This window comes from Astatotilapia calliptera, chromosome 5 (assembly GCF_900246225.1).
Source record: "Astatotilapia calliptera chromosome 5, fAstCal1.2, whole genome shotgun sequence".
Lineage (NCBI taxonomy): Eukaryota > Metazoa > Chordata > Actinopteri > Cichliformes > Cichlidae > Astatotilapia > Astatotilapia calliptera.
The window spans coordinates 3840555-3867917 of record NC_039306.1 but is presented as its reverse complement, the minus strand read 5'-3'; the positions used below and the strand labels follow the sequence as shown (position 1 = coordinate 3867917).

Here is a 27363-nt window from a genome sequence, read left to right as displayed (position 1 = left end):
TCCTCTCTTTTCTAGCAAAGAATCTAAATATATAGTCCAGAAACTGAAAGTGTCACGGTGAATGGAATTTGACACCAGTATGAGCAATGAATGAGGAAGATGCATACTTAAAAGGGTGTGTGATTCATTTCTATATGGGGTGGAGAGAGGTGTTGTAGAAATGTCAAATAAATGGTGGTGCATGAAACCAGGTTGTCTTTATTACTTTTATTTAATTTTGTAAGAGGTTCAAAGAACAGTACAGATTATGGCAACACTTTGCATGTTTTTGGTAAAGTTATCTACCAAAGTCACAGGATGCCATTAGAACACTGAGTAATAAAAGGTAACTGATATGTCAACATCTGAAGGATTACATGAGCACAGAATATGTTAACATGAAGCATTTCATTCAGCAATAGCCTGACAAACAGAAGAAGTCTCCTGTTACAAAGGGTGCAAACAAAGAATACACACAGGCTAACAATGCTGACAAGAAATTATAGCATAAAAAAATAATTTCAAACACTAAAGCATAAATAGGGCCTAACAGTTGTGTTTTTAAAAAAGAAACACCAAAAACAAGGACCAACATAAAAAGGTCAATGTGCTTAAGTAACTCTGTAACTTGAAGAGAAAAGGAGACAGATTAGTGGTTACTGCTGCTGCAACATGTTTTTGCATCGTAAAAGAATAGAAAAAGCAGCCTCCTGCCAATCCTGTGTTCAGGTTTGAGAAAATCCAATAAAAGGAAATTTTTGTAAAAGGAAAGATGCTTTGTTTTGCTTGTTGATATACTTAACTGTAGACCACCTATGAATCATTCAAGCATACAGTTAGGTCCATTCATATTTGGACAGAGAACTTTTTTCTAATTTTGTTTCTGTACATTATCACAATGAATTTTAAATTAAACAAGTCAGATGCAGTTAAAGTGCAGCTTCCAGCTTTAATTCAGTGGGTTGAACAAAATATCGCATAAAATGTGAGGAACTGAAGCATTTTTAACACAATCCCTTTATTTCAGGGGCTCAAAAGTAATTGAACAAATTAAATACCTGAAAATAAAACGTCCGCTTCGTTACTTGGTTCAGGCTGCCATGCCTTCACTGCAGTGGCAGCCTGAAGTTTTCTTTCTTACTTTTTGTTTGGTGCCAGTTTTATTGCAACACTTGAGAGCAGTTCTGTCTGGCTCAGCAGTCGTACTTTTAAGTATGTATGTGACATCTACGAGGAGTTCAAATAACTTAATGTTATTTTCAATCAACCTAGCCTCTGTACTGAACAGTGGCAAGTTACATTTGTCATAGTAGATCCGAGTCCTCTCTGGCACACAGGACGGGTTAATCCTGTCGCTCTTGTTCGAAAACCTGCCCTTCCTAATTCCACAGTCTTCCGGGAGCCCCAGTCTTGAATTCATGGAAATCACCAGATGCTTGGTTTCCTCCTTTCTAATGCTCTGCCAGGCCTTTACTGCAGCAGCTGTCAGTTGCTGTTTGTTTGTAGGCCTTTTTGCCCAAAGCTTAGATTTGGCATGGACGGAAGGGACATGTCCCCACCAATATCCAGCGATTATTGAATTGTCCCCACCAATAATTTGATCTCTTCGAGTAAAGAAAAACAAACATGATAGAAAGAAAAAAAACGATCTGTCAACGTCTCATTCACCCAGCGGTGCAGAAAGAGTTAAATTACGTTCTCTACTGGAGTCCTACCGCATGTGACAAAAATATGGCCAATGTGATTGGCTGTGCCTTTCAGGGAGCTCTGTTTAGTTTTAGCAGCGGCAAGCCTGCGCTGCGACGAGGAGAGGAGGATGACAGAAAAAAGGAAAAACCTGGATATAAAAAAGTATTTTTCAAAGAAACCTAGCGTGCAGACCCTGAATTGGGACACAATCATAATCTATTCGCACACGAAAACTTTAGACTAGTGATGCGTGAATCATGAACGAATCGTTCAATACTCGAGAATCACTTTACTGACTCATGAATCATGATTCACAAGCCCAACTGACTCACTGACTCATCCCTGTTGCTGTTAGCAGCAATGTATCTAGCTTATAATTAAAATTGTGGAGAAAAACACAACATCCAGTATCTTAACTAAAGAAATTCTGCTCTTAACTGGAAGAAAAAACCCTAAGTAGAAGCTCACATCAAGAAAATAGCGATTGAAAATGTGACGTCATTCAGGGGCAAAACCGCAAAGGATTCTGGGAACTCGTGGCAAGAGGTACTAGCGCACACAGGCTTTCAATTGAACTCAGTACCAATTCAATTGAAATGGTCCTGTACCCATCCGTGGGTAAACTGTACCTGGGCTTGTTGCAGTGACCTGAAGTTACTAAACTTCACAAGTGTATGCACTCACTCCAAGAACCGTATAATTATAAATATGAGCGTGGTGAAAGTTGGGCAGCACGCTAACGTATTTTGTCCACTCTTTGTGCTCGTAAGGTTCTGACCCTTTCACTCCTTTGATTTTTTCCTCGTGTCTTTTCTTTGCCTTTTCGTTGAGTCTGTCTTTGTACGGACCGGCATTGTTCTCCTTCGTTTTGTACATAACTTTTTGGGGGGCAAAGAAAAAGCAAGAAGGTTTTGGAACCGGAGAATGAACGTTTTGCAGTGCCGCAAATGCTTGCATTTGATGCTGTACTTTATGGGCTCAAAATGTGGTCATAAATATTTTGTACTTGTAAATCAGTTTTGTATGTGTAAAAAAGATTTGTGTGTGGACTTAGCCAAAAAAAACCCTGCAAGTTACAAGTACGAATTTTGACCCTATTTTTCTTCCTTTCATCTGATTGGTCAATGTCATGTCAATCACAAATGTAACAATCCAATCAGAGAACAGATGGGTTTGGCTGACGAGGGGCGCTTTTTTGAACTGCAGGTCTTTGAAGGGAATAAATGCCCTTTTACATGCCAACCCAGCGTTTTCCTTCATCACCACGAAGGAAAACAGTCTGTGGTCGTCCGAGTTTGGTGATTTTTGTGTCACAGGTCTACGTGTTTAATACAGGGACTTCCACAGCCTTTTCAACAGCGCTGCGGACGCAGGGGGGCAGTGTTTTGGAAATGACAGTCTTCATTACAAAGCTTTCTTCATTATGAATTATCATACACGTTTTTATTGAACATTTGAAGAACTAGCAAGAAAAACAGAAACTCTTGTAGAGGACATAAAGTCAGAGATAGAAAAGACAAGGAGCAGGTGCATCTAGTACAGGTAGAGCTGCTGCAAAAACCCACAGAGCCCAGCAGCCAGCAACAAATTCTGGATCCTTTGCTTTTAGTTAGCAGTTAGATACTTTTTTGACAAGTTGTCTGTATTCTTAAATAAATTTCTAAACAGCCCTCACCACTCCGCAGTCTGCCCCCCAGCCCACTGATAGCAACCATCATAATGCCCCGCCCAGCTTGCGGCACCTTTCGCCAACACAGCTTTGCGATCTCCCCAGCCTGCAGAGTCTGATGTCGATGTCTTCCCTATAAAGGGTATGCTTTTAAAATAGTTTTAAAGCTGCATCACAATGTCATTGTACTCTTATCTTCAGAACACCAGTTTATACTCCTGAATGTCATCTTTTTGTGATTTATTTTTTCTGTAGATTCCAGAGACTCTGTGAGGCCACTATTACAAGGCAAGTTTGAAAATCTTGGAATTTCAGAGTTTACATGGTATAAATGGTAAATGGCCTGTATTTGTATAGCACTTACTAGTCTCTAAGGACCCCAAAGCGCTTTACACATTCAGTCATCCACCCATTCACACACACATTCACACACTGGTGATGGCAAGCTACATATACAAATATCAAATATATGTGACAGGAAAAAACTAGTAAACACTTTTAGCAGTTACAACAACTTATACTTGAATGCAGAATGTTACACCATCACTTATGGATATATTAGTTTTTCGCCTCTCACTGCTTAAACCATTAATCTTTCTAGAATTGTTCTTTGAAACAGATGTGACCTCACAAAAGATGTTAACGATGCTGTCAGACCTGACAAGAGCAGTTAACGAACTCCGTGAGGAGGTCAGAACCAACTGCCATCCCTGCTGCAATGAATCGGTAGATGCTGGGGTACTGCCTCTGGATTTGCCCTTGCACAACATGGAGGAGCTAAACAATGCAGAGGCAGCTCTTCAATCACAAGAGGCAAATAAGGCAATGGTAAGTATATAAAGGTTATGTTCACTTTGTAACTATTGTAGTGTAATAGCTGTCAGATGTGATTAAAATACATAACAACGGCCTGTTGATTAAACACACAAGCACTTGCGTACACATTTAAGACATGAGACACACTAATTCCATCTCTTAAAATGTGTCTATAGGTGAGACGCTTTGCCTTGATTGGAGGGTCCGACGCACCGCCAAATGAGCTGGCCTCGGTACTCAGCTGGGCAGGGAAAAAAACCAAGGACCAGACAGAGCAAAAAAGGGCATTTAAAGAGACAGCGCTGTGCAGATGCATATTTGGTAAGTTTTACAGTTTATTGTAATAGGGATTAATTGATCTGCTGGGTGCGCTTCACATTTCCTATGTCTGGTTTTTGCTATATTACTTTGTCTTTCTTAATAACAAGACTTTCATGTCCGGTTAATCTGGAGATGGAGTCTTTGGTCTTTGGCTTGTTTTGTCCTCGGGTTGGACACTTTGTACAGCCCATGACACACCATGCTAAGACATATCACATTTTCAGCTCATAGCTCTTTGGGAATCAAATGCGGCAGTTTGTTGATTTCCCCTTGGTGACTTTCATGTTTATCAGCCTAGGAGTTTACATACTTTCTCCCTGCTGGAGAGAATTAAGAAGAGCTTATTCATGTGCTCTAATTCACTTTTTTTGTCTTTTTTGTGTGTGTGTCTTTTTTTGTCCTAGATGACCTGATCTGTTGGATGTTGAAAGTAATAAGAACTTAAGCAGAACTGCAGCTCTGAACGTCTGATAGATACACAAACATCTCTCTTCAAAGAAAAACATTCGATTATATTCACTTCAGTTCATTTTTATTTATACAGCACCAAATCACAAACACAGTCACCTCAGAAACATTGTAAAGTAAAGACTTTGTGATAATACAAATTATTACAGTAACACTGAAGACTTCCAGGAGACTGAATACAAGATTGCTTTGTTTCATTATAAGAACGTTTATTTCTCAGTTGCTTTGATTAAATCAGACCGAGTTTAGAAAGAGGCGAACACTTCACTGATAATGGAACCCTGTGTTTTTCTACACTGACCATCACTGGTAATATTTTCACCGGCAGAGTCTTGGTGCCAATGTATGGAAAAAGCTTCTCAGTGAAAGTGTGTTTGAAGGTGTGTATGTGTGAGTTGGTGTCCAGATCAAAAAACGAGAGCTTCCTCCTGTCCCAGTCCAGCTGAACTCGGAGTCTTTGGAGCTTCTTCACTGAGAGAACTTTATCTGGAAGCGGTGGAGCGGATGCTGTGTATTTTCCATCCTGGTGACAAAGTTCCCAGTATCCAGTGTGTATATGTCCCTTTCTTTGAACAGACTCCTTTAGTACACCGAGACACCAGACTCCATCATTTCTAACCTCAACATCCCAGCTGTTAATCCCCGAGTCGAAGCCCTCAGAGCCCAGGATGACAAAATAGTTTTCTATCCTCTCTGGGTTGTCTGGAAGCTGCTTTCTCAGTCCCACACTCACACTGGTCAGATCTTCAGACAGGATGAGCTGTGGATGAGCTGAGTTTGGATCCAGAATCACCGGAGTGTAGGAGGCCATCTCCCCCATTCTGTTCCAGATGTTGTAGGTCAGGTTGCCCAGGTGTTTGGCCACATCTATCAGAGCTCCAGAGACCAGCTGTGGATCCTCCAGCAGGGGGCGCTGCTGGATTCTTTTCAGTGCAGCATTGTAGTTGTGCAGAAATGAGACATCTTCAGCTCTCAGTTCCTCCTCTGTGGCTCTGATTGTTTCTGAAAGAGTTTCTATCTCTCTGCTCAGGGCCCCAATCTTTTCCTTTATTATCTTGCATTTCTGCTTCTTCTCGGCCCTCAGAGCAGCCAGCCTGGCCTCCTCTTCCTTTTTTAGAAACGTGTGAAGTTTCTTAAACTGCTTTTTAATCTGCCATTCTGTGTAAAAAGCCTGGATCTTACTTTGGAGTGCTGTCTGACTGTAATTTTCTTTAACCTGTTCAAATAGTTCCAGTTTCTTCTGTAAGGGCTTCAATAATTCCTGGAGCTCCTTCCTGTAATCCTGTGCTGCTTCATCAATGGGTCTGAATCCGTGACTGTTGTGCACTTTTGAATCTCGACAGATGAGACATGCTGGCTGTTGATCGTGCAGGCAGAAGAGTTTGAGTTTCTCAGAGTGCAGACTGCAGAGAGACTCCGACTGTGAAGGTTTTTGAACTCTCTTCATTAAGAAGGCCTCACAGAGGTTCTTTAACACCAAGTTACAGGGCGGATCGTTCAGTAAAGGAATCGTCTTGCATATTGGGCAGGATTTTATTTTTATCTCTCTCCACCACAGCTGCAGACAGTCTTTACAAAAGCTGTGGCTGCATGAGAGGACGACAGGGTCTCTATAGATGTCGTAGCAGATAGGACAGGAGAGATCTTTTTCAGTCATTTTGCCTACAAAAAAAAAGAAAGAAAAAAGAACTCAGTTTAAATGTGAATCCCAAAAGTTGGCAGGACTTAAAAAATCTCCTGCCCTCAGGCAGCATTGCATTAAAAACAGGAACAATTGTGTCGTGGAGATCACTGCATGGACTCAGGAATACTCCCAGAAATCATTGTCTGCGAGCACAGTTTGCTGTGCCATCTGCAAACGCAAGTTAAAGTTCAGTCAAAGCAGCCATAACTGATTATGATTCAGAAAAGCACTGCATCTTCTGGACTGACAAGGAGAGAGACCATCCAGCTTGTAATCAATGCTTTCTGAACTATGGGGGTGCATTAGTGCCTATGGACTTGCAAATCTGGAAAGGCCCCATCTGCAGAAAGGCATATCGAACAAATGCTCCCATCCAGATGATGTATTCAATGCAACGCACAATTAGATCTGCCTCAAATTAATTTACTGATGTTAGTAAGATCCTGCTTAAAAATGTCCTATTCCTTCAGCAGAGACTCTTTATCACACAGCATACTGGAATCAGTGAAGATGTGCTACTTCCCAACAACTTTAAACCACTTTGGTGATCTAACCAGGCAAATCTAATACATTTTTATCCCAGATAGTGAAAGCCCTTGGTCCTCTTTCAGTGTATGTTAAATCCTCTATCAGGAATTTAAGTTTCACTTTTGACTCGACTCTCACATTGGATGGGCATGTGAAAAGTCTTGTTTTTATCATTTAAGAAATGTGGCTAAGTTAAGCCCTATTTTATCTCGCCCTGAACTAGAGATAGCTATACATGCATTTATTTCCTCATGCTTGGACTATTGTAACTCTTTGTTTATGTGTCTAAGCAAAGGTTCTCTCGTCTGCAGGTTGTGCAAAACGCTGCAGCTATAGGCTGTTGACAAAATCCTCCAAGTACTCACATGTGACACCATTGCTATTTCAACTACACTGGCTTCCTGTTGAATTTAGAGTCCATTTTAAGATGCTGGTCTTGACATTTAGAGCCTTGCATGGACTGGCGCCGCCCTACATCTACGATCTGCTACAGCCCTATGTCCCTAGCAGGTCCCTGAGGTCATCTGATCAGGGCTTACTTGCTATAAAACAGACTAATATGAGAACTAAGGGTGACAGAGCTTTTGCCACCTTTGGCCCCGAGACTGTGGAATTTCTCCCTCATACATTAAGAACTGTGGACTCAGTAGTTGTTTTTAAAAAAAAAACAACTCAAAACTCACCTTTTTAAAACTGTTTTTGGTTAAATTGTCTGTTTTACCTTTTTATTATTTGTTATCTTATGTGCAGCACTTTGTGATTCTGAAAGGTGCTATATAAATAAAAATTTATCTATTTATTATTTATTTATAAATCGAGAACAGCCATCAACACTAAAATCTCTGGCTCAGTAGAGCCGGCTAACCCATTAATCTTGCTTCATAGTTAACCTAAGCACACCAGACACAGGATGGTACTGAGTAAAGAGACAGTACTGTAGACCATTTCACTCAGTGTCCATGAATTAAAGTAGATGCACAAAAGAGAAATATTTATTTAATGAAAACATAAAACTTTTAACTGCAGCACACAAATCTGCAAAAAAGTTCAAGTCAAGTAATTTCTTTTTTTAATCAAAGGTAAAAGTTAAATATTTAGAACTACAGTGACAGCGATCTATTCAGAGTGTTTAGATTTGCATTGTATAATGAGGAAGCTTCCTGAAACTTACTTCCTGATTAGCAGGTTCAGATGTACCCCAGCCTTCCTCCGTTTCAGTGTTCCCGGCTTTCTTCCCCCAGCAGCTGTAATTCCTCTGGCTGTGTCTGCTGCTGATGGTCAGTTTTAATGCATTGGTGACAAAATGAAGCTGTCATGTGATTTATGTCCACATCGAAAGAGGAAGACAAATAGCAAGTAACATTTCCCTATATGTGTACATTTCTGCCATTCAAAGATGTTCCACTTCAGCAATTCATTCTGAACAAACATTGTGATTGAAAAGACCCATTTTCATGTGTTATTAAGGATTTTACTACAGATTCTAACATATCATATAAAATGAGAGCTTCCCTGATTCTGTTGTTGCCTCTAACAGCCTGTGAGGAAGCTCCCATTTAAGGGAGGTTATTTTTTTGCCAAAATCTAACCGATGTGATGCCGGTGGTTACTTATGGGTGAAAGTTGAGTAATAATGACTCAGAAGTGCAGTCCACTAATCACTTCCTTTGACAGACTCCCAGCTCTCCCCACAACATCAAAGCACACTCTATATAAAGGCAAGAAAGTGAACACTGATGTGGCTTCAGAGGATTTAGATGATGACAGTCTAGCAGAAAGAGCACTCAGAGGTGTACTGTGATTCAGGTTTAAGATAAACAAGTTTTCTTTGTGTGAGCTGGTTCAACAAAACCTAAAATCTTGATTAGAAACACTCACACAAAGAAGGGTGTTTGAAACACCAGTGGACTCTTCTTCTACACATAACTGAACAGCTGTACCAGAGCACCAGAGAACCACCTACTTCAGTCAAAGATATTACCAAGTGAATGGGACAATACTGATCTGTGAAGATTATGAAAAATATAATAGCAAAAGTAGATAAAATAATTAAGCTCAAAACCTAATAATTTTTACAGCTTTTTTTTTACTTCAGGGATAAAAATAAAAACAAATTAATTGCAGTTTAAATTAATTTCATGTTTTGGAGGTAATTTGTGAATGAGGTTTTCCAGACTATTAAATTACTTGAGCCCACTAGTATTACAAAAAAACACTTCTGTCCCCTTTCAAATGTCATATGTAGAATTGAGCTGGACAAACTTCTTTATGAATCATCTGTCAGTCTGAACACAGCCAATTTCTAATTGAATTTTCTAATTGCAAGTTAAAAGTGTTCTTTCCTTTAATTCCCATATTTGTTACATCTGTGCAGTCTGATAATGTGTTGACTCTGGATGAACCCTTTCATGCATAATGGTCACCACAGTTACAGCTATTCAAAGGCTGTTTTCTTGTATTTGTGTCAGTGTTGATGGTATAGTTGCGCATAAACCACTACATTGGACACTGATGTGTCACACCATGCCCTGCCACCAGTGGGTGGCAAACATGTACTTTTCAAAAGACTCTTTGAAAAGTACATTTTTAAAAAATGAAGTTCACAAATCTTTTTTTCTTGCCTAAAGATGAATAAAAATACTTAACATTCCTGCCTGAGGTTGTCATAATTCATGCAGTAAAGGGTTAAGGGTGTTTTCACACCTGCAGTGTTTAGTCGGTTTAAATTGAACTCTGATTTGTTTTCCACCTTGGTGTGGTTTGTTTGTGCAGTGTGAACACAGTAATCACACTCAGGTACGGACCAAAACAACAGGAGATGAAACATGTGGATAAAGGGTCCACATGCTGTTCCACTCTCACAGTCACTGGTAATATCATCTGTGGTTCTTACTTTGTGCAAATACATGAAAACAGTTTTTCGATGATCGCGTGTTTTGATCTTCAGGTGTAGATGAATAGAGTTTGGATGAGGAATCACAGGAGTGCAGGAGCCCACCTCCTTCATCTTGTTCCAGATGTTTTAGCTCAGATTGCCCAAGTATGTCATGTCAAGCTATGTAGCAGGCAGGACCCAAACTGAGGACTCAAAAACATGAGGGGTGAAGTAAAAGCAGTTTTATTAAACTTACAAACTTAATACAAAAATAAAGCAAGTCCTGGGGAAACAGGTGGGGAAGGAGAGACAGGTGAAGACAATCTAAGTAACAAGACAAGGCGATGCACTGTCAAACTAAAACAGGAAACATACAAAAAAATAAAAGTAAGTAACCAGGGAAGCCCAGAAACATTCACTTTCATAGATTTAATTACTTAAACTTGCAAAATACTGAGATAATTTATCATATTCAAATAAATTAAAGGACTGTTGGAGGCAAAATGTGAATGTGTTTTTTGTTTGTTTGTTGTTTTCAAACATGAAATATTAAAATATTGGAACCACTTCAGTGGTTTAGTAAAAATCTATTTAAATACTTACCAGTTTGAAAAAAACACAAAAAACTTGTTTTTCCCCTTTGCTATATAATTTTGGTGTCACATTTGACACTTAAGTGAACAAACATGAATATAAAGAAGATTTAACAGTTTTACAACAAATTCAGCAGGAGAAAACTCCTTTTATGAATCAGCGTGCCGGCCTGGTCACATTCAGCAACGCTCAGAGACTGATCCATCGTGACTGACATGAAGTTAAATGAACATAAAACTGTGAGTTTTGCATTTAAACCAGACACTGTTCCAGTGATTTTGGCTTAAACTTTAAGTTTTAAAAAAGTAGCATTTAACAACATAATATTTTACACCAAGGTGAAAGAACTGCTTTTTAAAATTTTAATAGTATTTGGTCAGAACATATTTATATTTTTGTGTAAAGATACTGAGATATGAGTTTTGTCCCCAGTACACCACACATATACTGGTAGTGCAACATTTGAACAACGACCCTGAACAGGAACACAGACCAGGACACGTTAATCACAGCAGGAGTCTCAGTGGTGGCGTTCTGTTCATAGCTAAACTTTTACACACAAACACTGGAAACCATGTTAAAAAAAAAATGCCATAAAGATTTTAATGTCACTTATTCACTTTAATGTTGCAGCTAGATATTATTTTTATTATTAATATACTGCAGGGTATTGGAATATAGCATAATATTTATTATGCCTTTGCAATTTAAAATTTCTAGCATAATAAAGCTAAAAATAAATGGAATATATATATTTCCATCTACAAGTGGAGTGAAGTAACAAAGTTGCATAACAGAGATATTTCTGTGCTTTACTATTAATTCTGAAGTATGCAGATAAGTTATATTCCACCATTGTTCCTGTCATTGTTCGTATCCGATGGTGATGGGTACAATGGGAGTATCCATCACCAATGCCATGCATTTCCTTGTTGGACACACCTGTTACTGGCTATCTGTGGATGTGATTCTGATACTCTGACACCCACATTTCTTTCATATGATAGAAATGTTTGATTACAAGTCTATGATTATTTCTAAGCAGACTTCTTCGACCAGCATCTGTTTGCATACAGAGCTAACAGATCAACTGAAGATGCCATTGCTACAACGCTCCACACCACCATCTCTCACCTGGAAGTGCAGGGCCGTTACGCCAGGCTGCTCTTTGTTGACTTTAGCTCTGCTTTCAATACGATACTCCCGGACAGACTAATAGATAAACTGCTGGAAATTGGACTTCCTTCCACCACCTGCCGCTGGATCAGAGACTTCCTCTCAGACCGTGTACAGAGAGTTAGAGTGGGGCCTCATCTTTCCTCAGCCCTCAGCCTCAACACCGGCTCTCCACAAGGCTGTGTACTGAGCCCCCTACTGTACACTCTGTACACACATGACTGTGTTAGTTCCCACCCAGACAACACAGTCATCAAGTTTGCAGATGATACCACTGTGGTGGGGCTCATCTCAGGGGGAGATGAGACGGCATACAGAGCTGAAGTTCAGAGGCTGTCAGATTGGTGTGCAGACAACAACCTGGACCTCAATACCACCAAAACAAAAGAACTGGTAGTTGACTTCAGAAGGAGGAAGTCCGAGCTGCAGCCTGTCAGCATCAACGGGGAGTGCGTGGAAAGGGTCTCCAGTTTCAAGTTTCTGGGTGTGCACATAGACACAGACCTCCAATGGAGCTCTAACACCTCTGCGGTCTTAAAGAAGGCCCAACAGCGTCTCCACTTTCTGAGAATCCTCAGAAAAATGGACCTGAAGAAGGAGCTGCTGACCGTCTTCTACCGCTGCTCCATTGAAAGTGTGCTGACATATTGCATCGGTGTGTGGTTCTCCAGCTGCACCACAGCACACAGAAAGGCACTCCAGAGGGTCATCAACATGGCCCAAAAAATCATTGGAGATGCCTTTAAACGTGGCTGCTCTTCCAGTGTTACACAGATGGCTGATGGTAGTATGGTCAGCGGAAGAGTCTTGGTCTCAATGTAAGGAAACAACTTCTCAGTGATAGTGAGTTTGAAGGTGTGTATGAGTGTGTTGGTATCAATATCAAAGAATGAGAGCTTCCCTTTGTCGCAGTGCAGGCGAACTCTGATCCTCTGGAGCGTCTTCACTGCGAGGACTTTGCATGGAAGTGTTGGAGCAACTGCTGTGTATTTCCCATCGTGGCGACTTAATTCCCAGAATCCAGTCTTTAATTGTCCCTTTCTCTTAATTGACTCCTGTAGCACACCGAGACACCAGACTCCATCATTTCTAACCTCAACGTCCCAGCTGTGACTCCCCGAGTCGTAGCCCTCAGAGCCCATGATGATCGAATAGCTGTCAAACCTTTCTGGGTTTTCAGGAAGCTTCTGTTTGCTTCCTTGTCTCACACTAGTAAGATCTGAAGAGATGATGAGGTGTCCTTCAGCGGTGTTTGGATTCAGAATCACAGGAGTGTAGGAAACTGTCTCCTTCATTTTGTTCCAGATGTCGTAGGCCAGGTTGCCCAGGTGTTTGGCCACATCGATCAGAGCTCCAGAGACCACCTCAGGATCCTCCAGCAGGGGTCGCTGCTGGACTCTTTCTGCTGCAGCCTTGTAGTTATAGAGAAACAAAGAGTCATCAGCTCTCAGTTCCTCCTGTGTGGCACTGATGGTTTCAGAAAGAGCTGCTATCTTTTTGGTCAGAGCCTCAATCTTCTCCTGCATCATCCGACTCTTCTGCTGCTCTTCTGTCTTCAGAGCGGTGATCCTTGCCTCTTCCTCCTCAAACAGAAAGTGATGAAGCTTCTTAAACTGCTCCTTAATCTGGCTCTCTATGTACCGAGTCTGCACTACGTTGTGTTCTACAGTGAGGTCACTGTTTGCTTTCACGTATTCAAAGAGCTTCAGTTTATCTTGTAAACACTTGAGAAACACCTGGAGCTTCACTCTTTGATCCTGTGCAGCTTCTTCGATGGGTCTGAATCTGTGGTTGTTGTGTGCTTTTGAGTCTCGACATACGAGACACACGGGCTCCTCGTGGTCCAAACAGAAGAGTTTGAGTTTCTCAGCGTGCAGATTGCAGAGAGCTTCAGATGCTGCTAGTGGTGTCCCTGCTCTCTCAGCTCTCTCCTCTACAGCAGTCTTACACAGGTTCCTTAGCACTAAACTCACAGGTGGGTCAGTTGATGAGGGTATCTTCATGCAGAGTGGGCAGGTTTGGGTGTCCTTCTCCTTCCACCACAACTGCAGACATTCTTTGCAGAAGCTGTGGCTGCATGAGAGGATGACCGGATCTCTGAAGATTTCATGGCAGATCGAACAGGTGAGTTCCTTTTCAGACTCAGATTGTGCAGCCAGTTTGCCCTGGAATGGAAGCAAACCCGCAGATGGCTGTAAAAAAGAAATACTGCGCTTCACATTTGGTTTTTTTTTAAAATTCGCTTCCATGGCAATGAACTAGCAGCAGGTTTAGCAGCACTCCAGTGTCCCCGGTGATCTTTCTGCTGTAGTTGGAAAACTCACGTCTCCTCCGGTTACTCGTCCTAAGCAAACTGAACAGAAATCAAGTCCAACTTTGACTTATGAGGTATGTTATCTGATGCCTATATGGTCAAAGAACGAGGAAAATACATTTCACAAGGTTGCTTGTCTCATGCAGAGCATTCCCCACATTACTGGGTTATCTGCATCTGACGATTGCTACAGAGCCAGCCTTTGTTTCAAACTGATCAACATTTCTGATATAGGCAGGTATATTGAAAGAGAGCATGCACAAACAGTGAGCTAATTATTTGTTTGCACTGTTATATGTCAGGTTTCCTCCTGAGTACTCCGGCTCTCTCCTCCTCACTGATGTTCTTCTTGGTTTAACTGGTGATTCTAAACAGGATGTAGGTGTGGATGTGAGACTGTGTGTTTATATCAGCAGTGATGGTTCCTGCCCCTCCACAATCCCAACTCAGATATAAGATGATGTTACATTTCCCTTTGTGTTTGCTTTATTCTCTCCACTCTTTGGTCCACCTGGGAAAAACGCTCTTCCTCTTTCAGATCTTCAGCATCCCCAGTTGCCTGCCTCTTTTTTTTTTTTCCGAGGCCCTGGTATTATTAATTATTTTTCATTAATTTTCACAAGTAGACCACAATAGCAATGCAAAGGTAAGTTTTTGGGGTGATAAAAATAAAAATATCTATGCTCCTTAGGATATATCTGAAGTCCACTTGGTCTAATAGCTTTCACTGAGAAACAAGATCTCACCACTCAGTTATTTTGGAACTCCTGTCTTCATATCTAAATGAATACGTCCCCAACTATAATTTCAATGGTCACTGGGATGGAAAAAAATATGCATGAGTTAAAAGGTTAGACCAAAGATTATAAGAAGGAAAAACATGACTGAACCACAGTTCACACACCAAAGATAATCTCTTTCGTAACATAGCTACAGTCAGACACGGCTGCACAATCATGTGGTGTGGATGTTTTTCTGTGGGATTTTTGATTTCTATCAGAAAGATCCTAACTAATCCTAAATCAAATCTAAGGACTCTGCTCTCCAAGGTTCCAAGTGTTTCTCAAGCACCTGCTCATTTATCTCTAGAGCCGCATGAGGTCAGAATTCTGAACTGAAGCCAAAAGATTAGAAAGCCCCGGATAAAGTGGCTGCAGCTTTCTGCTGGGTACCAAGAATCCACAGATTATTGTAGAACTTACACTGGAGTCACCTGAAGAGTTCTCTCTGCTTTGTGGAAACCCAAAGTCTCATTGTAGATTCCTTAACTGGTTTATTGGCTGAACTTTGAATATCAGCTGTCAGTATTTATTTTAGCCCAACGTGAGTTTTGGGCCTCCACCTGCCCCCTGCATGTGCAGACTTTTGTTTTTCAAATTTAGTAATCTGGCACCAAATCAGTGTGAAAACACCAGCATGGAGAAATAGAATAGACGAGTCTAAACCAGCACCCGGAGTTTATTAATCAACATTTATGACAATCACGGATCAAACGTAACGTCGGCCCTTGTAAACCCTGAACTTTAATCAAACTCGTACATACACGCAGTATCAAAACAACACAGAGATCCTTTTTCACGAAACAAAATCTGAGCAAATGTTTCAGTGCAGCAAATAAATACACCAAAAATGAATCATTGGCATTAAAACAGTTGCTATTTGCCCAAAACAAACAGACTGTTGTCATGTTACTGGGCAGTGAGTGGGTGCAGTTTACAGACACAAACACAGGATGTGTTTTTCATTTTTAATGTAACTGCATGTTTCCCAACATCTACTGAAAGCAAACATGGTTGTTCACAGGTGCCGATAAAATTATTTCATGTTACAACGAGAAATCATCAATGAACAGAAAACAAAACTTTGATTTCATGTCCCAATTCCATCATACACGGTTTCTGAGCTGAGTCTGAGTTTGTAGTGAAGTCACACCAGCAAAGTGACTGAATCAGTGTTCAAAGTGTCGCTGTGGTTGAATCTGGCTGCAGTTTGACAAAAACCTTTGAACAAAAAGAACAACTTCATTCAGAAACCGAGTGCAGTTTCTCAGACACTCGTACCTGCTAATTAGTGCTTAGTACAGGCAGATATTAGTATTTCATTCACCAACGCTGAAGCACACTTGCTCCTTGCTCCACAAGGCACCAACAGCACAAACACAGTCGAAAGGTCCGGTTCAGACTCAGTTAGCCGAGGTGACGCCTGTAACTCTACCTGCCTGAGAGTGAAAGCAGCAACAGCATCAAACTTTAAGCCAAATAAAAATTAAACAGACGAGTCATTAAAAATACAAACACCTTATGAAGGAGGAAACTAGTTAGCCAAAACCATGGATGCACTTGTCTGTAAGCATTTTTATTTGTGCTGTAAAGCTGGACATTTTAACATGGGAGCCTATGGGGACTGACTCATTACTGCCAGACTCTAGTGGACATTAGAGGAACTGTTACAGAACGAGTGTGTAGAGTGGATTTGAGACACTGTCTTATAAACATGCATGTAGTCGTCCTTTCATCTGCGAAGATGTTCAGATTGACTCCACTCATACGTCAATATGGTAAATATAAAGGACATAAAGATGGAAAATAAAACAGCTGGTTTTAATTTACTTTTTAAATATAACTAATTAACCATTTGACACTTTTTTGCCTGTTGGTACCTTAATATTCACCAAACAGACATCAGAGTTCATATTTTAATGTTAATTACAAATTTGATCTAAATAAATAACCTTGATGACATGCAGAAATACGAGTAAAGCAGGCATTCATTTGGTGAATTATATGAAAGTGGAAAACACGAGCTCACTGCAGCTTTAACTTGGTCCAAAACAAGAAGAAGAAGAAGAAGAAGAAAGGCCCTTTACATTTCAGACTCCGCTCCTCTGTGATATTTAAATCTACAACCAAAACCATCATAAATATTTGGATCCATTATTATGTGTGTTCTTCCTGGGACCAGTCTCCAACCCTCCACCGACGCTTAATGATGATTATCTGTTTCTGCTCTCCAAACATGCCAAACTCGAGCGACTCAGTTGTCAACACATTCACTGCAGTCTTCGTTTCCTGCTCGGTAGTTGTTATTATCTGATGTTTGACAAACGCAGCTTCTCGCCAGAAAAACTTTCCAGTTTCTGATCAAAATCTCAAGTAGTGTTCTGCAACACAATGAGGTTGAACTGGTTTTTACTTTAGATGACTTTAGGTAAACGAGAACTGAAGAGCAGACTGTAAAAGGCAAACACTGTTAAACTGGTGAGAAACTAAAGGTTTCTAAGCTCTTAAAAACAGCTTTTTCTTTCTCCTCTGCCACGACAGATGCCACTTTTAACAAAAAGGCAATTAGGGAAACAGAAACGCGTGCACGTGGGCGAGAATGATCAAATAAAAGAGGTTTTTCCTTCAGCGCGACAGCTGGTGCTTTAAAATAAAACCTGGAGCTGCAAGAACAACAAAGCATCAAAAAATAAACTTTCCCAGAGTGGCTTACAGGAAGTAACCGCAGGTGGAGGTTACAGGTGGAGGTGAGGCTTCAGAGTAAGCCACGTGTCGACATCCCACACGTCTGTCATGTTGTATGTTGCAGTGCTATTGTTTGCATGTGACGCTGTACCGTGCGCACGTTCTGCGTGTGCCGTTTTGATCTGTTTGAGGACCACAGGAGGTCTGAAAGTCTTTTACCCTCCTTCAGTTTTTGTTTGTTCCCTCTGAGGATAAAAAGAAGACGAGTTTATTCCTCCCTTGAGTGCAAACACGGGTGCGTTTTATTTGAGAATCAGCGTCGCCTCAGAGCCGTCCTTCCTCTTCAGGTACAGCCCGTTGGTGAGGTGGTGCTCTCTTCTCAAGAAGGCGTAGAAATAATCTGACACCAGCAGGATCTGAAGGGGACATATATTTATATCAGGACACTGAGACTGCACTATCGGGGGGGATTCTTCTTACAGACTGCCTCTTGTAAATAAGATTTTCTTTACTGCCACTTTGAAAGAAGACGTGATATTGAAACAAAAAAAAAAAAATCCCAAATCTAAAAATGGATGAAACTTCATTTAACAGCGTTATTGCATTTATCTTTAACTAAATAAATAAACAGCATTAACTCTGCCCCCCTGGCTCACATGCACACCATCCTACCTGCGCCACGTTGAAGAGCAGAGTTATGGCGTAGTAGAAGTTGGAGTTGGCGCTGCCGGCGTAGATCCAGAGGTGCCAGAGAACCGGGAACAGAGCCGAACAGGCCAGCAAGACACAGGACACCAGGAAGATGTTCCTCAGGACTGAACAGGAACAAAGACATATAATTACTGATAAATCAAATCAAAAACATGAATTAATGAAGCTTTAAGATGCTACAAGAGAAAAATCAGGACTTTCATTTGAGGACAGTTTGGAGCTGATGAAAAATCTCTGACCAATCAGTGTTAAAGATCTTTTTAATTTCATCCTGTATTATTATTTCATATTTATTCTACAGTGTTTCAGAGACTTTGTTTTTATGTTTTTTTACTCTCACTGATCGGCAGTGCTTCTGACCCCAGACAACATAAATTTAAGGTAAATATTCAAAACATTTTTTTTATGTGATGATACTTTAACCAGGATCTGTAAGAGCACAGACTCTGAGTGGAAATGTTGTCAGGTCCCCCCCCCCCCACTCACATCTGTGCAGGTGACTCCAGACAGGAAGGAAGGCCAGATAGAGTGCAACGTCTCCCACAGTGGGGTACGACTTAAAGATGGAGATCACAGCTAACTGCATGAAGATCAGGAAGACGGGATGCTCCCTGCAGCACACACACGAACACAGATGATACATCATGTTGTGGTTTTACTCAGGTTTAGGTTATTAAACAGGAAAAAAAAAAAACTGTGTCAACTTGGAAGGACCTTTAACGTGAGAATGAGGTGCTGGACTTACTTTAGTTTGATGGACAGAGGGATGGTGTAGAAGAAAACATTAATCTGGAAGACGCAGAGGAAGAAGAGGCGGAAATGTTCAAACATCTCGGCAAAGAAATACCAGAAGAGGCCGATGTTCGGAGTGAGGTCAGGAACCGAGAGACTGGAGGGAGAGAAAACAGTCCCATTAGAGATGCAGACACACTTACAGAGTTTATTCTGTCTTCAAACATCACACGCACTCATTGGAACTGAACAGTGAAAATAAATAAGCTTCACAGCGCCCTCTGGTGGAGTAATTATGCAATAAAAAAGTTGGACGTTTTGCGCAAATATGGACAGTTTCTTCCTCCTGCTGATGCAACACCATGAGATATTTTCTCTTATGCATGGCAGCTCAGAGGTGCTGACAGAGGCGTGTGTCTGATGCAACGCTGATGTGTAAGCAGTGCAGTTCATTACATCGCATTGCTAACAGTGATTATCCTGTGCTGCCTCCTGCAGTCTATCCAGGCAGCTGGAGAGGGTTTATCTAGTAAATTAAGCTAGATATACTTTAGAAGAGTGGTTCCTAAAGTGTGGGCTGGGTACCCCTTGTGGGCCACTAAGGTCCTGCAGCTGGACCACAGTAACAGAAATTCAGTTTGTATGTACAAGTATGCATGTCATCTACATATTTATAAAAAGATATTTATATAAAAGGGGAATCAAGTGGTTAGTTTGTGATATTACTCGTTACTCTGACCTAAATGTATTGCTGAAGTGTGTGACAGGTGGGTCACACACTGTCCTTAACACTTTGCACATGACTGTGTAGCATTAACAATTTAAAGCCAACAGCCTGTGTGCTTTATGTTTTTGGAGAAAATTTTTACGTAAACATGACTTTCTCTAACAATTTGTTTAGAGTGAAGATTTAAGATGAGCTCTGTGGGCGTTTGTAAGTGGGCCGCGGCACTCTTGTGTTTCTGCATGGCTGCTCTAGAGTATATCTGGGGTTTTCCACGGTTGCCATTTCTAATTTACTGTAGAAAAGATAATAACCTCATTCATCTAAATTTTTTCTGACAAAAGCCAAAAATCCTCAAATCAACAAACCAATGAACTGATCAAATCTTAAAACCTCACATGAGAATTTACTTCAACACAACAGAGACATCGGTGCTTTTATTTTATGCCAATTCATGGCTTCCAGCTCCTCTCCTGCTCTCTTGGGTGGTTCTAACTGCTGCTTTAGGTCAAGGTGCTCGACTTTGAGGAGCAGCTTGGATTTTGTCGACTCTCGGATGGCTTTAAGAGCTGGTGAGGTTTGGATTTTAGCACAGTCTACGACTGGCTGTCTGAGACATGAATAATCCCGAGTGAGGCCAAATTCACTCATTTTTATCTTTCTTGTCTTCAGCACTTTTGCCACAAACTCAGGAACGCGTGCCTGAGAGAAACTACATGAAGACAAAGCTCCTCAGCCCCGCCGTTTCTTTTCTTTACTCACATGAAGCCGTAGACGGAGGGCAGGTAGTCCCAGGAGCCGAGCAGGAAAAAGGAGAGACAGATGAGGACAAACAAGCTGCCGAGGTACATGAAGAGATACTGCACGATGAACCACCAGAAGCTGACCCGACGGAAATTCACTGGGATGTACTGACGCTGGAAGAGCAGAGACAGGGAGGTGGATAAATCCCAGCAATGATGCTCGAAGGAACGGAAACAAACAAGCAAAGGAAAAGACAAAAGAAAAGTGAGAGCAGAGAGAAAATAAAACATTTAAAACAATGAAATATCTGCTTCCATTCATAGATGACAAACCTGCATAAAATACAGCATGGCAGGAGCGCACAGGGTGATGGGATAGATGGACTGATAAGTGGCCAAGCAGAGGAATATGGCACTCAGTAAGACATTTCCTGAAAAAACAAAGAGAAGGCAAATTTTTTAGAACCTGATAAAACCACAGCAAACTTCTAAAAAACGACATTTAAATAAAAGCAAAGTGATTCACGTTCCTCTGATGTAATTAAAAAAAAAGCTTCAGCAGAGCCAACGAATGGGATCAGCAGGAAACAGTCACTTCCTGCTCGGACACAAACACGAGACGAAGATCTGAAGTGTACTTTTTATTGTGGAGAGGAAGAAGAGGGCGAGCACGGCGTTGTTCAGGCCACAAGTCGACTTGGCGACACAGGATAAGATGGTGAACGGGTTCAGCAGGTAACTGTGCGAAAAGAAGCAAAGAACAATTATTAGTAACTAAATAAGTAAATAAACTGAAAACAAACAGGAGAATTTTCAGGAGATACAGTGCGTTGTCCGTTTTCCCTGGATTTTCTCAAATTTAACCTCAGAGCGGAGAAGGTGAAGCGTTCTCCTCCACAAGGTGATACTGAAATTTTATCAATCGTCTGGATGAAGCTTTTCCTCACAGCTATTTACAACATTCACAACTTGAGAGGCTAAAACGTGATTCTTATCAACTGGAAATGATCATTATTTTATAATCTAGTCATTGTTACGTCCCTCTGCAGCCCCTAATCTCCTCAGTGTGTTCAGCTGGTGCTAACTGACCACACTTAGTCAGGTGTGGATGAAAGCATACCTGCAGCAGGCTTTTAGTGAGGCTCACTAGTCTTTGCCTGGGTGGTAGCAGCCACTTTAGCCAAGATAAACCTCTTTCTCACTGACATTCTGGTGTTCGTCTCCTTATTTATGTTTTGGCTTTTGAGTTGGGACATAAGTGGGGGCTCATCCGGGATCGTTTGGACATTTTTGTGGAGACTGAATTTTTGTGTTTTGTGGGTGAGTGATGGTGTTCACTGTAATTGAGCAAGTTTATATGAATTCATTTTAGACCCCGAATTCAATTCAGTTTTATTTATACAGCATCGAATCACAACAACAGTCGCCTCAAGAATAAATAATAAACTTCGCAGCTGGAAGAGCCCGAGTGGTGACACCTTTGTTATTCTGGGTAAGAAGATGAAATTTAAGAAGCTGAATCTGGCAGGAGAGAATTTCTATAGGTGCGACTTGTGTGCAGTATGAGTGATGGTACTTACAACATGGCTACTTTCAGAGGGACGTAGTACATTTCTTTGGGGCTTCTGATGAGCTCCAGAGAGTCCATGGGGTATCGGTCGGCCTCCAAAGCAAACTTCTGCTTTCTGAACTGAAATGGCATCAAAGACAAATATATGAAAAAGAAACAGATGCAGACACACAGAGCCCCAAACACAAAGGTCTCACACAGAACACGTGAGCTGAAGTTACTCCTGTTCATTATTAGAGACGGGGTTTGGGAGTTTAGGCCAACCCTACTTCTCTACACATAAGTATTTAAACTGTGTATTTTGATGTGTTCTCACCACTTGTTTGTTGTACTCCTTCACTGCCATGTAAAGAGCCACAGCGGTGATCACGTCGGCCAGCTGAGGAGACAGAAACGGTAAAATGAAGTATGCCTGATTTAACATTTGCTGCATTTCCACTTCAAGGTCATCTCACTCTGATGTCTGCTATTTTCAAGAAGCTCTGAGGGAAATCTGTTCTGACCCTTGTGCCTGGTCCTCTGTGATAAGAGCTGGGTGTCCTCCACTGTGCCCTCCACCCCAAAATCTCTATTTTATGGAAAGTAGCGAGGAGGTTAATGTGGTGAACACGGCTCATGATAAGTGAAGATCGTATTAGTGTGGCCATGAAGCTCTTGTTTTCTTGGTGAGAGTGGAGACACTCTACTTCAGGGCTGAATCTGGTCTCTCAGATGTTACTGGGAATCACATTAAACCTTTGCATTAACGATGAATCCTGGTTTATGAATTCATGTATAATGCTGTGGGCATCGAACATCGAGCACGCTCCTGGTGTCTCTGCTGATGCCTTTGGACTTTAAAACTGTGGATTGACACTGAAACCTGCCGTTCAGGTTCTGGGTTGTGCTCAGAGAACCAGCTCTCATCAACATCAGCCTCAAAAAGGTTTGAGGTTTGTGTGTGGCTTTACAATCAATTTGATCACACTTCAGAGTTTAATCTCCTTCTTCTTTAGGGGTTGTCACAATCATCTGCCTCCATGTCACTCGATCACTAACATCCTCCCTCACTACATCTCTGAATCTTCTCTGTGTCCTTCCTCTTTTCCTCCCACCTGGCAGCTCTTGGCCAAGACCCATATTCCCTATCCATCCTCTGCACAAGTCCGCTCCACCTCAGCCATCCCTCTCCAGTAATGAGACTGCCCCCAAAGAAAAAAATGCTTCAAAATGATGTTTTGTATTCAGACTCACCATAAATGTGATCTCTGCGTAGTCCACCAAAAAGTGAAACATGTAGATGATGAGAGGAGTCTGAAAGGATCAGAGCAGAAGGAGAATTCAACATGAACATCTAAACATCAACATGCCTCATTTGTGGATTTCAGACACATTAAATAATTTTCTGCTGACTCAGATCTCAGTTGTAGAAATACACCACCTATGAGGTGCAAGCATGTCATGGAAAAATCAAGAACCAGGAACAAATGAAACATCCCAGCACGTCTATATAATTAAATAAGACATTTATTGTCCGTTTTCCACCAACACGGCACCTGGAAATGCATGGAACTGGTTTTAGACTGAGCACCAGCACTTTGTTGGTGTGAATGTGACATTCGAGAGGTGGTTTACAGATGCTACTCATCCTTTGAGTCTACAAACAGGCAGCTGATTGATTCTTGTGATCTTGATATAATACATTTTGTGTTTGTTGATTATCTGTGAACAAAGTTTGATGTGCTCACCCTACCCTGCTCTGGATGTTTTAGAGTATCTATTTAATCTCTTAGAAACCTTTGGTCCAGCCATGGCCCGACTCTAAGGAGGCCCCTCCTCACTCAGAAGATCTGACTCTGACACTCTCACTTTGTTCTGATGATGAAGTTCTTGCTATTACACAGCTGCTTAGTAAGCAAAGTTTTCACCTGGGTGTTATCTGAATGCTGCTTCAGTGGAAATCTGACCTTTTGTTGAAAGAAGTTTCTAGAAATGTTGCCTGTGTCTCTAATCCCCTCCACTGTGATGGTTCACCAAGAAATAAGGAGAATCTAGAATGTTTCATCTTTGTTTTCCAGACCATCTCCTTCATATTTTCCGATTATTTTCAGGTTAATGTACAAATATACATTCAGTGTTCACTCAGACTTTGTAAAAGGTGTTTGTGTGAGAGAGAGATTCACCTCATGGAAAACATCTCCAGAATATGGTGAAACCCCCAAATCAAGCAGAGCCAAACCTTCAACAACTGCAAAGAAACAGCAAACAGAGAAACAGTTTTATTAAGACTGCTATATTACAATAAAAATCACAACCACAATTATTTTGGTCACTGTGGAAAATGTTTATTTTTGCATTTATGGAACTTCTACTTGGTGAATTTGGTCTGAAATTCCGAGAGTGAAGTGACATTTTAAACTAATTTTTCTCTATTCCACTATCGTTAGAAGCCAAAATCATAAATTCTGTTAAAATCTCCAACTTTTAATATTTTTTATTAGCACTGGGCTGTTGTCTTTGAATGCCTCCTCTTGACAGTAACAGTTCCAGAGCTTCCAGTTACAACTGAGTAATGAAAAATGCACAAAGTGTTTCTGTGCGAGTCTCACAGCACGTTGGTCATGTTTTGTGTTTTACAGAAAAACCTCAGATTGACTGCAAACCTGCACCTCAGGCTCCTGTCAGGTACCGTGTCATAATATGCTAAATGGAAACTTAAACACAGTCCACTAATATTTCACAAATTCATCTAAAACAAAATCTTTGTCTGTGGTAACTAATGGAAAGCTGATACAAATTTGTCAAATAATAAAGTCAAATCAGTGAGTGCCTCCCACTGTGAACCAGTAGATTTTTTTTGTACATTAATTATTCTCAGATATTTACTGGCCATCGAAGCACATGGGGCAGGGGTATGTGCATTTTCTCCATCACTTTTGAGCCCTCATAAATCAATGATTACAGAAGAGGTAGTCAGTTGCTAAGGGGCAATTAAACAAATATTCATGGGGGTGTACATATTTCAGTCTGTTTGTATACTTTTGTCCAAATTAGGGTGTCTGCACGGTGGTGCAATTGTTAGCACCATCACCTCACAGCAAGCAGGTCCTGAAGGCAGGGGGACATGTGCCTGTTAGGCTAAGTAGTGATTTTAAATTGGCTGTAGCTGTGGAAATTAATTTTTAAACACTTGCTGATGTAACATTATACACACACTATACACGTCAGCCAGATGTTTTACAGGTGTAACGTCTACTTTACTATGCGCAAATAACCCCGTGGAAACGAATGTGGCTCATAGGAGGGGGGTCATTTACAGGGGGTCCACAAATACTAGAGACTGTGCAGATCTTTGTTCAGCCGCTGGCAGAGACTCTGGTCGTCATTATTATTGGTGGTCGATGGATGTTTGACAGAGAAACAACCACTGAGCTCCATTCATTGGAAATAGCAAAGAAACACTTCCCCTACAGAAAGTAAAACGTGTCCGTTGTTAGCTTAATGTCAGTAAAACATCACCGAACTTTCTGAATTTGAGTCTCAGCTGCTGATTTTTGCAGCTGAACCGGTTTGACCGAGTTACCGGATAACAGCGCGGATGAGAGAGAGGTGAGGGGACCCGGACGTGAACGGAACGCAGCGGCTCTAAACCGCTGAACCCGCGCTTACCTCTCTTCCAGGCGGTTATCGGCGACACCACCTCCACCCTCTCTGCAATCAGCTCCGCCAAACTGGACCGGAACAAAGCGGCACGGATCGTAACGGCCACAATCAACAGCAGAGTCAAGGGAGCCGCCATCTTGACAAGGAAGCGCTGTCCGCCCTGCGAGGTGCACGACGGGAAATCAAGTCTCCAAACGTGAAGGAAGGTGGGAGGGAACCAAAAGTCCAGATAGATAGATAGATAATTTTTGGTGCATGTGATATCTTTTTACACGCTTGCTTGATGTCAACTGATGATTCATTTTACATTTGAAACACACTCTCACAAACAGAGTAAGCACACAAAGCGGAACATTTATTGTCCTGTAGTTGTTTTCATCCGGAGGCTATTTGAATGGGATCAAAACAAAAAGCCGTACACAGTGAACCACTGCGCTTCCGCTAACCCTGCGTTTGTTTTATCAAAACAAAATTGACTCGGTTTAAAAATATAAATTTACTTTTTTCCTGATCAAGTTGGGATCATTAAAATAGGTTCACACAAATAATACAATAACAAGCATAAAATGCCGTCTGAAAATTAATCAACTGACATTTTAGATTTTTTTAAATTATCGCTTGTGTTTTTGATGCGTACATATCTTTATTCTTTAGATCAGGGGTCTTAAAGCTGTAGGCCACTGCTGGCATTGTCATCTTATTGGAGAGCACTTTAGTGTTCTAGGAGTACAAAAACAAACAAACAAGAAAACACACAAATATCTTAGAAAATGTAGTGTTTAGTTTGTTTTTGAATTTCAAATATTGTATAACAAGATAAAATTGCAAAGGTAAACGCATTTCTTCCCTCACTATTAACTAACTGAAGCCTTTCATTGAACTGCCAAATAAACAAATTGGTACTCTCTTTCTGGCCAGACACGTGGCAGCATTTCTGTTATATTTATTTAACAACATAAAAATGCAGAAATAAGTGATTTTTGACTGCTAGTGAAAACTGTTTTCTTTACAAATAACTCTCACTGAACTAACACAGCCAATCCCTCAACATGTTTGTACTCTCTGCTCATATTGCTTTCATATAAAATCATTTTTTGCTTTTTAAGGAACTTATTTTAACATTGCACTTATTGCACCCTAACAATAAATAAATAAATAAATAAATAAATAACTTCAAGGGTCAAATTGTACTATATTTCTTCATGTCAATATACACGCCCCAAGTAGGGGTGACGTGGGCTGCAAGTGGCCCCCGGCCTGCGAGTTTGAGGCCCCTGTTTTAAATTAACAGTTATACAGAGATATGAGCTCTTTTAAGATGCAATGAATTGAAGTAGGGCCGATTTCAACATTATTATATTTAACCCAAACAAAATAAAACCCAGGTATGAGAAAAATATTTTAGTTTGGTGCATTGGTGCACATGTTTTGTAAGGATGAAAAACGCAACACTTCATGCCTACATGACATGAAGAGTTGAGTTTGTATTTTAATACTTCGTCTAAATTTCCCCCTTACAAATACACTCACATTATAGTAAAAGTAACCAAGAAACTAAGAAAAACGGAACTGAAATAAGAAAACCTAATCTGAGAGTGAATCAAAATGAAACTTAATTGAAGCTAAAAATACTAAATGAAATAGAAATAAAGCTTAATGAAAAA

The 27363-nt window shown here is 40.8% G+C and overlaps 3 protein-coding genes across 3 annotated transcripts; all 3 read right to left on the bottom strand.

Annotated features, from left to right (window-relative positions):
• Positions 1-5114: 5114 nt before the first annotated feature.
• LOC113021885 (zinc-binding protein A33-like) lies at positions 5115-8386 on the bottom strand. The gene is made up of 2 exons (XM_026166710.1): positions 8326-8386; positions 5115-6604 (listed from the first exon to the last, which is right to left on the bottom strand). Exon 2 carries the CDS (start codon positions 6597-6599, stop codon positions 5172-5174), a length of 1428 nt encoding a protein of 475 aa, XP_026022495.1. The 5' UTR covers positions 6600-6604; positions 8326-8386; the 3' UTR covers positions 5115-5171.
• Positions 8015-17687, bottom strand: LOC113021769 (tripartite motif-containing protein 35-like). Its single transcript, XM_026166482.1, has 4 exons — positions 17632-17687; positions 16220-16331; positions 12570-13964; positions 8015-8044 (listed from the first exon to the last, which is right to left on the bottom strand). The coding sequence occupies exons 1-4, from the start codon at positions 17685-17687 to the stop codon at positions 8015-8017; spliced, it is 1593 nt and encodes a 530-aa protein (XP_026022267.1).
• On the bottom strand, positions 17285-26011 carry pigu (phosphatidylinositol glycan anchor biosynthesis, class U). Its single transcript, XM_026166712.1, has 12 exons — positions 25706-26011; positions 24220-24284; positions 23291-23350; positions 22374-22436; positions 22068-22177; positions 21126-21226; positions 20821-20918; positions 20507-20661; positions 19034-19177; positions 18775-18899; positions 18250-18392; positions 17285-17993 (listed from the first exon to the last, which is right to left on the bottom strand). The coding sequence occupies exons 1-12, from the start codon at positions 25833-25835 to the stop codon at positions 17880-17882; spliced, it is 1308 nt and encodes a 435-aa protein (XP_026022497.1). The 5' UTR covers positions 25836-26011; the 3' UTR covers positions 17285-17879.
• Positions 26012-27363: the final 1352 nt, after the last annotated feature.

Excerpts from the sequence above, each read along its gene's own strand:
- LOC113021769 (XM_026166482.1), bottom strand. The coding sequence starts at position 17,687 with ATGACAGACGTGTGGGATGTCGACACGTGGCTTACTCTGAAGCCTCAC. Across the intron at positions 13,965-16,219 it reads GCAAGTGTGCTTCAGCGTTG|GGCAAACTGGCTGCACAATC; the intron begins GTGAATGAAATA and ends CTTCCATTCCAG. Across the intron at positions 8,045-12,569 it reads TACTACCATCAGCCATCTGT|GTTAACTATGAAGCAAGATT; the intron begins GTAACACTGGAA and ends TGGTGTGCTTAG.
- LOC113021885 (XM_026166710.1), bottom strand. The coding sequence starts at position 6,599 with ATGACTGAAAAAGATCTCTCCTGTCCTATCTGCTACGACATCTATAGA.
- pigu (XM_026166712.1), bottom strand. The coding sequence starts at position 25,835 with ATGGCGGCTCCCTTGACTCTGCTGTTGATTGTGGCCGTTACGATCCGT. Across the intron at positions 18,900-19,033 it reads CCTCTGTCCATCAAACTAAA|GGAGCATCCCGTCTTCCTGA; the intron begins GTAAGTCCAGCA and ends TGTGTGCTGCAG. Across the intron at positions 18,393-18,774 it reads CTGGAGTCACCTGCACAGAT|TCCTGAGGAACATCTTCCTG; the intron begins GTGAGTGGGGGG and ends GTTCCTGTTCAG.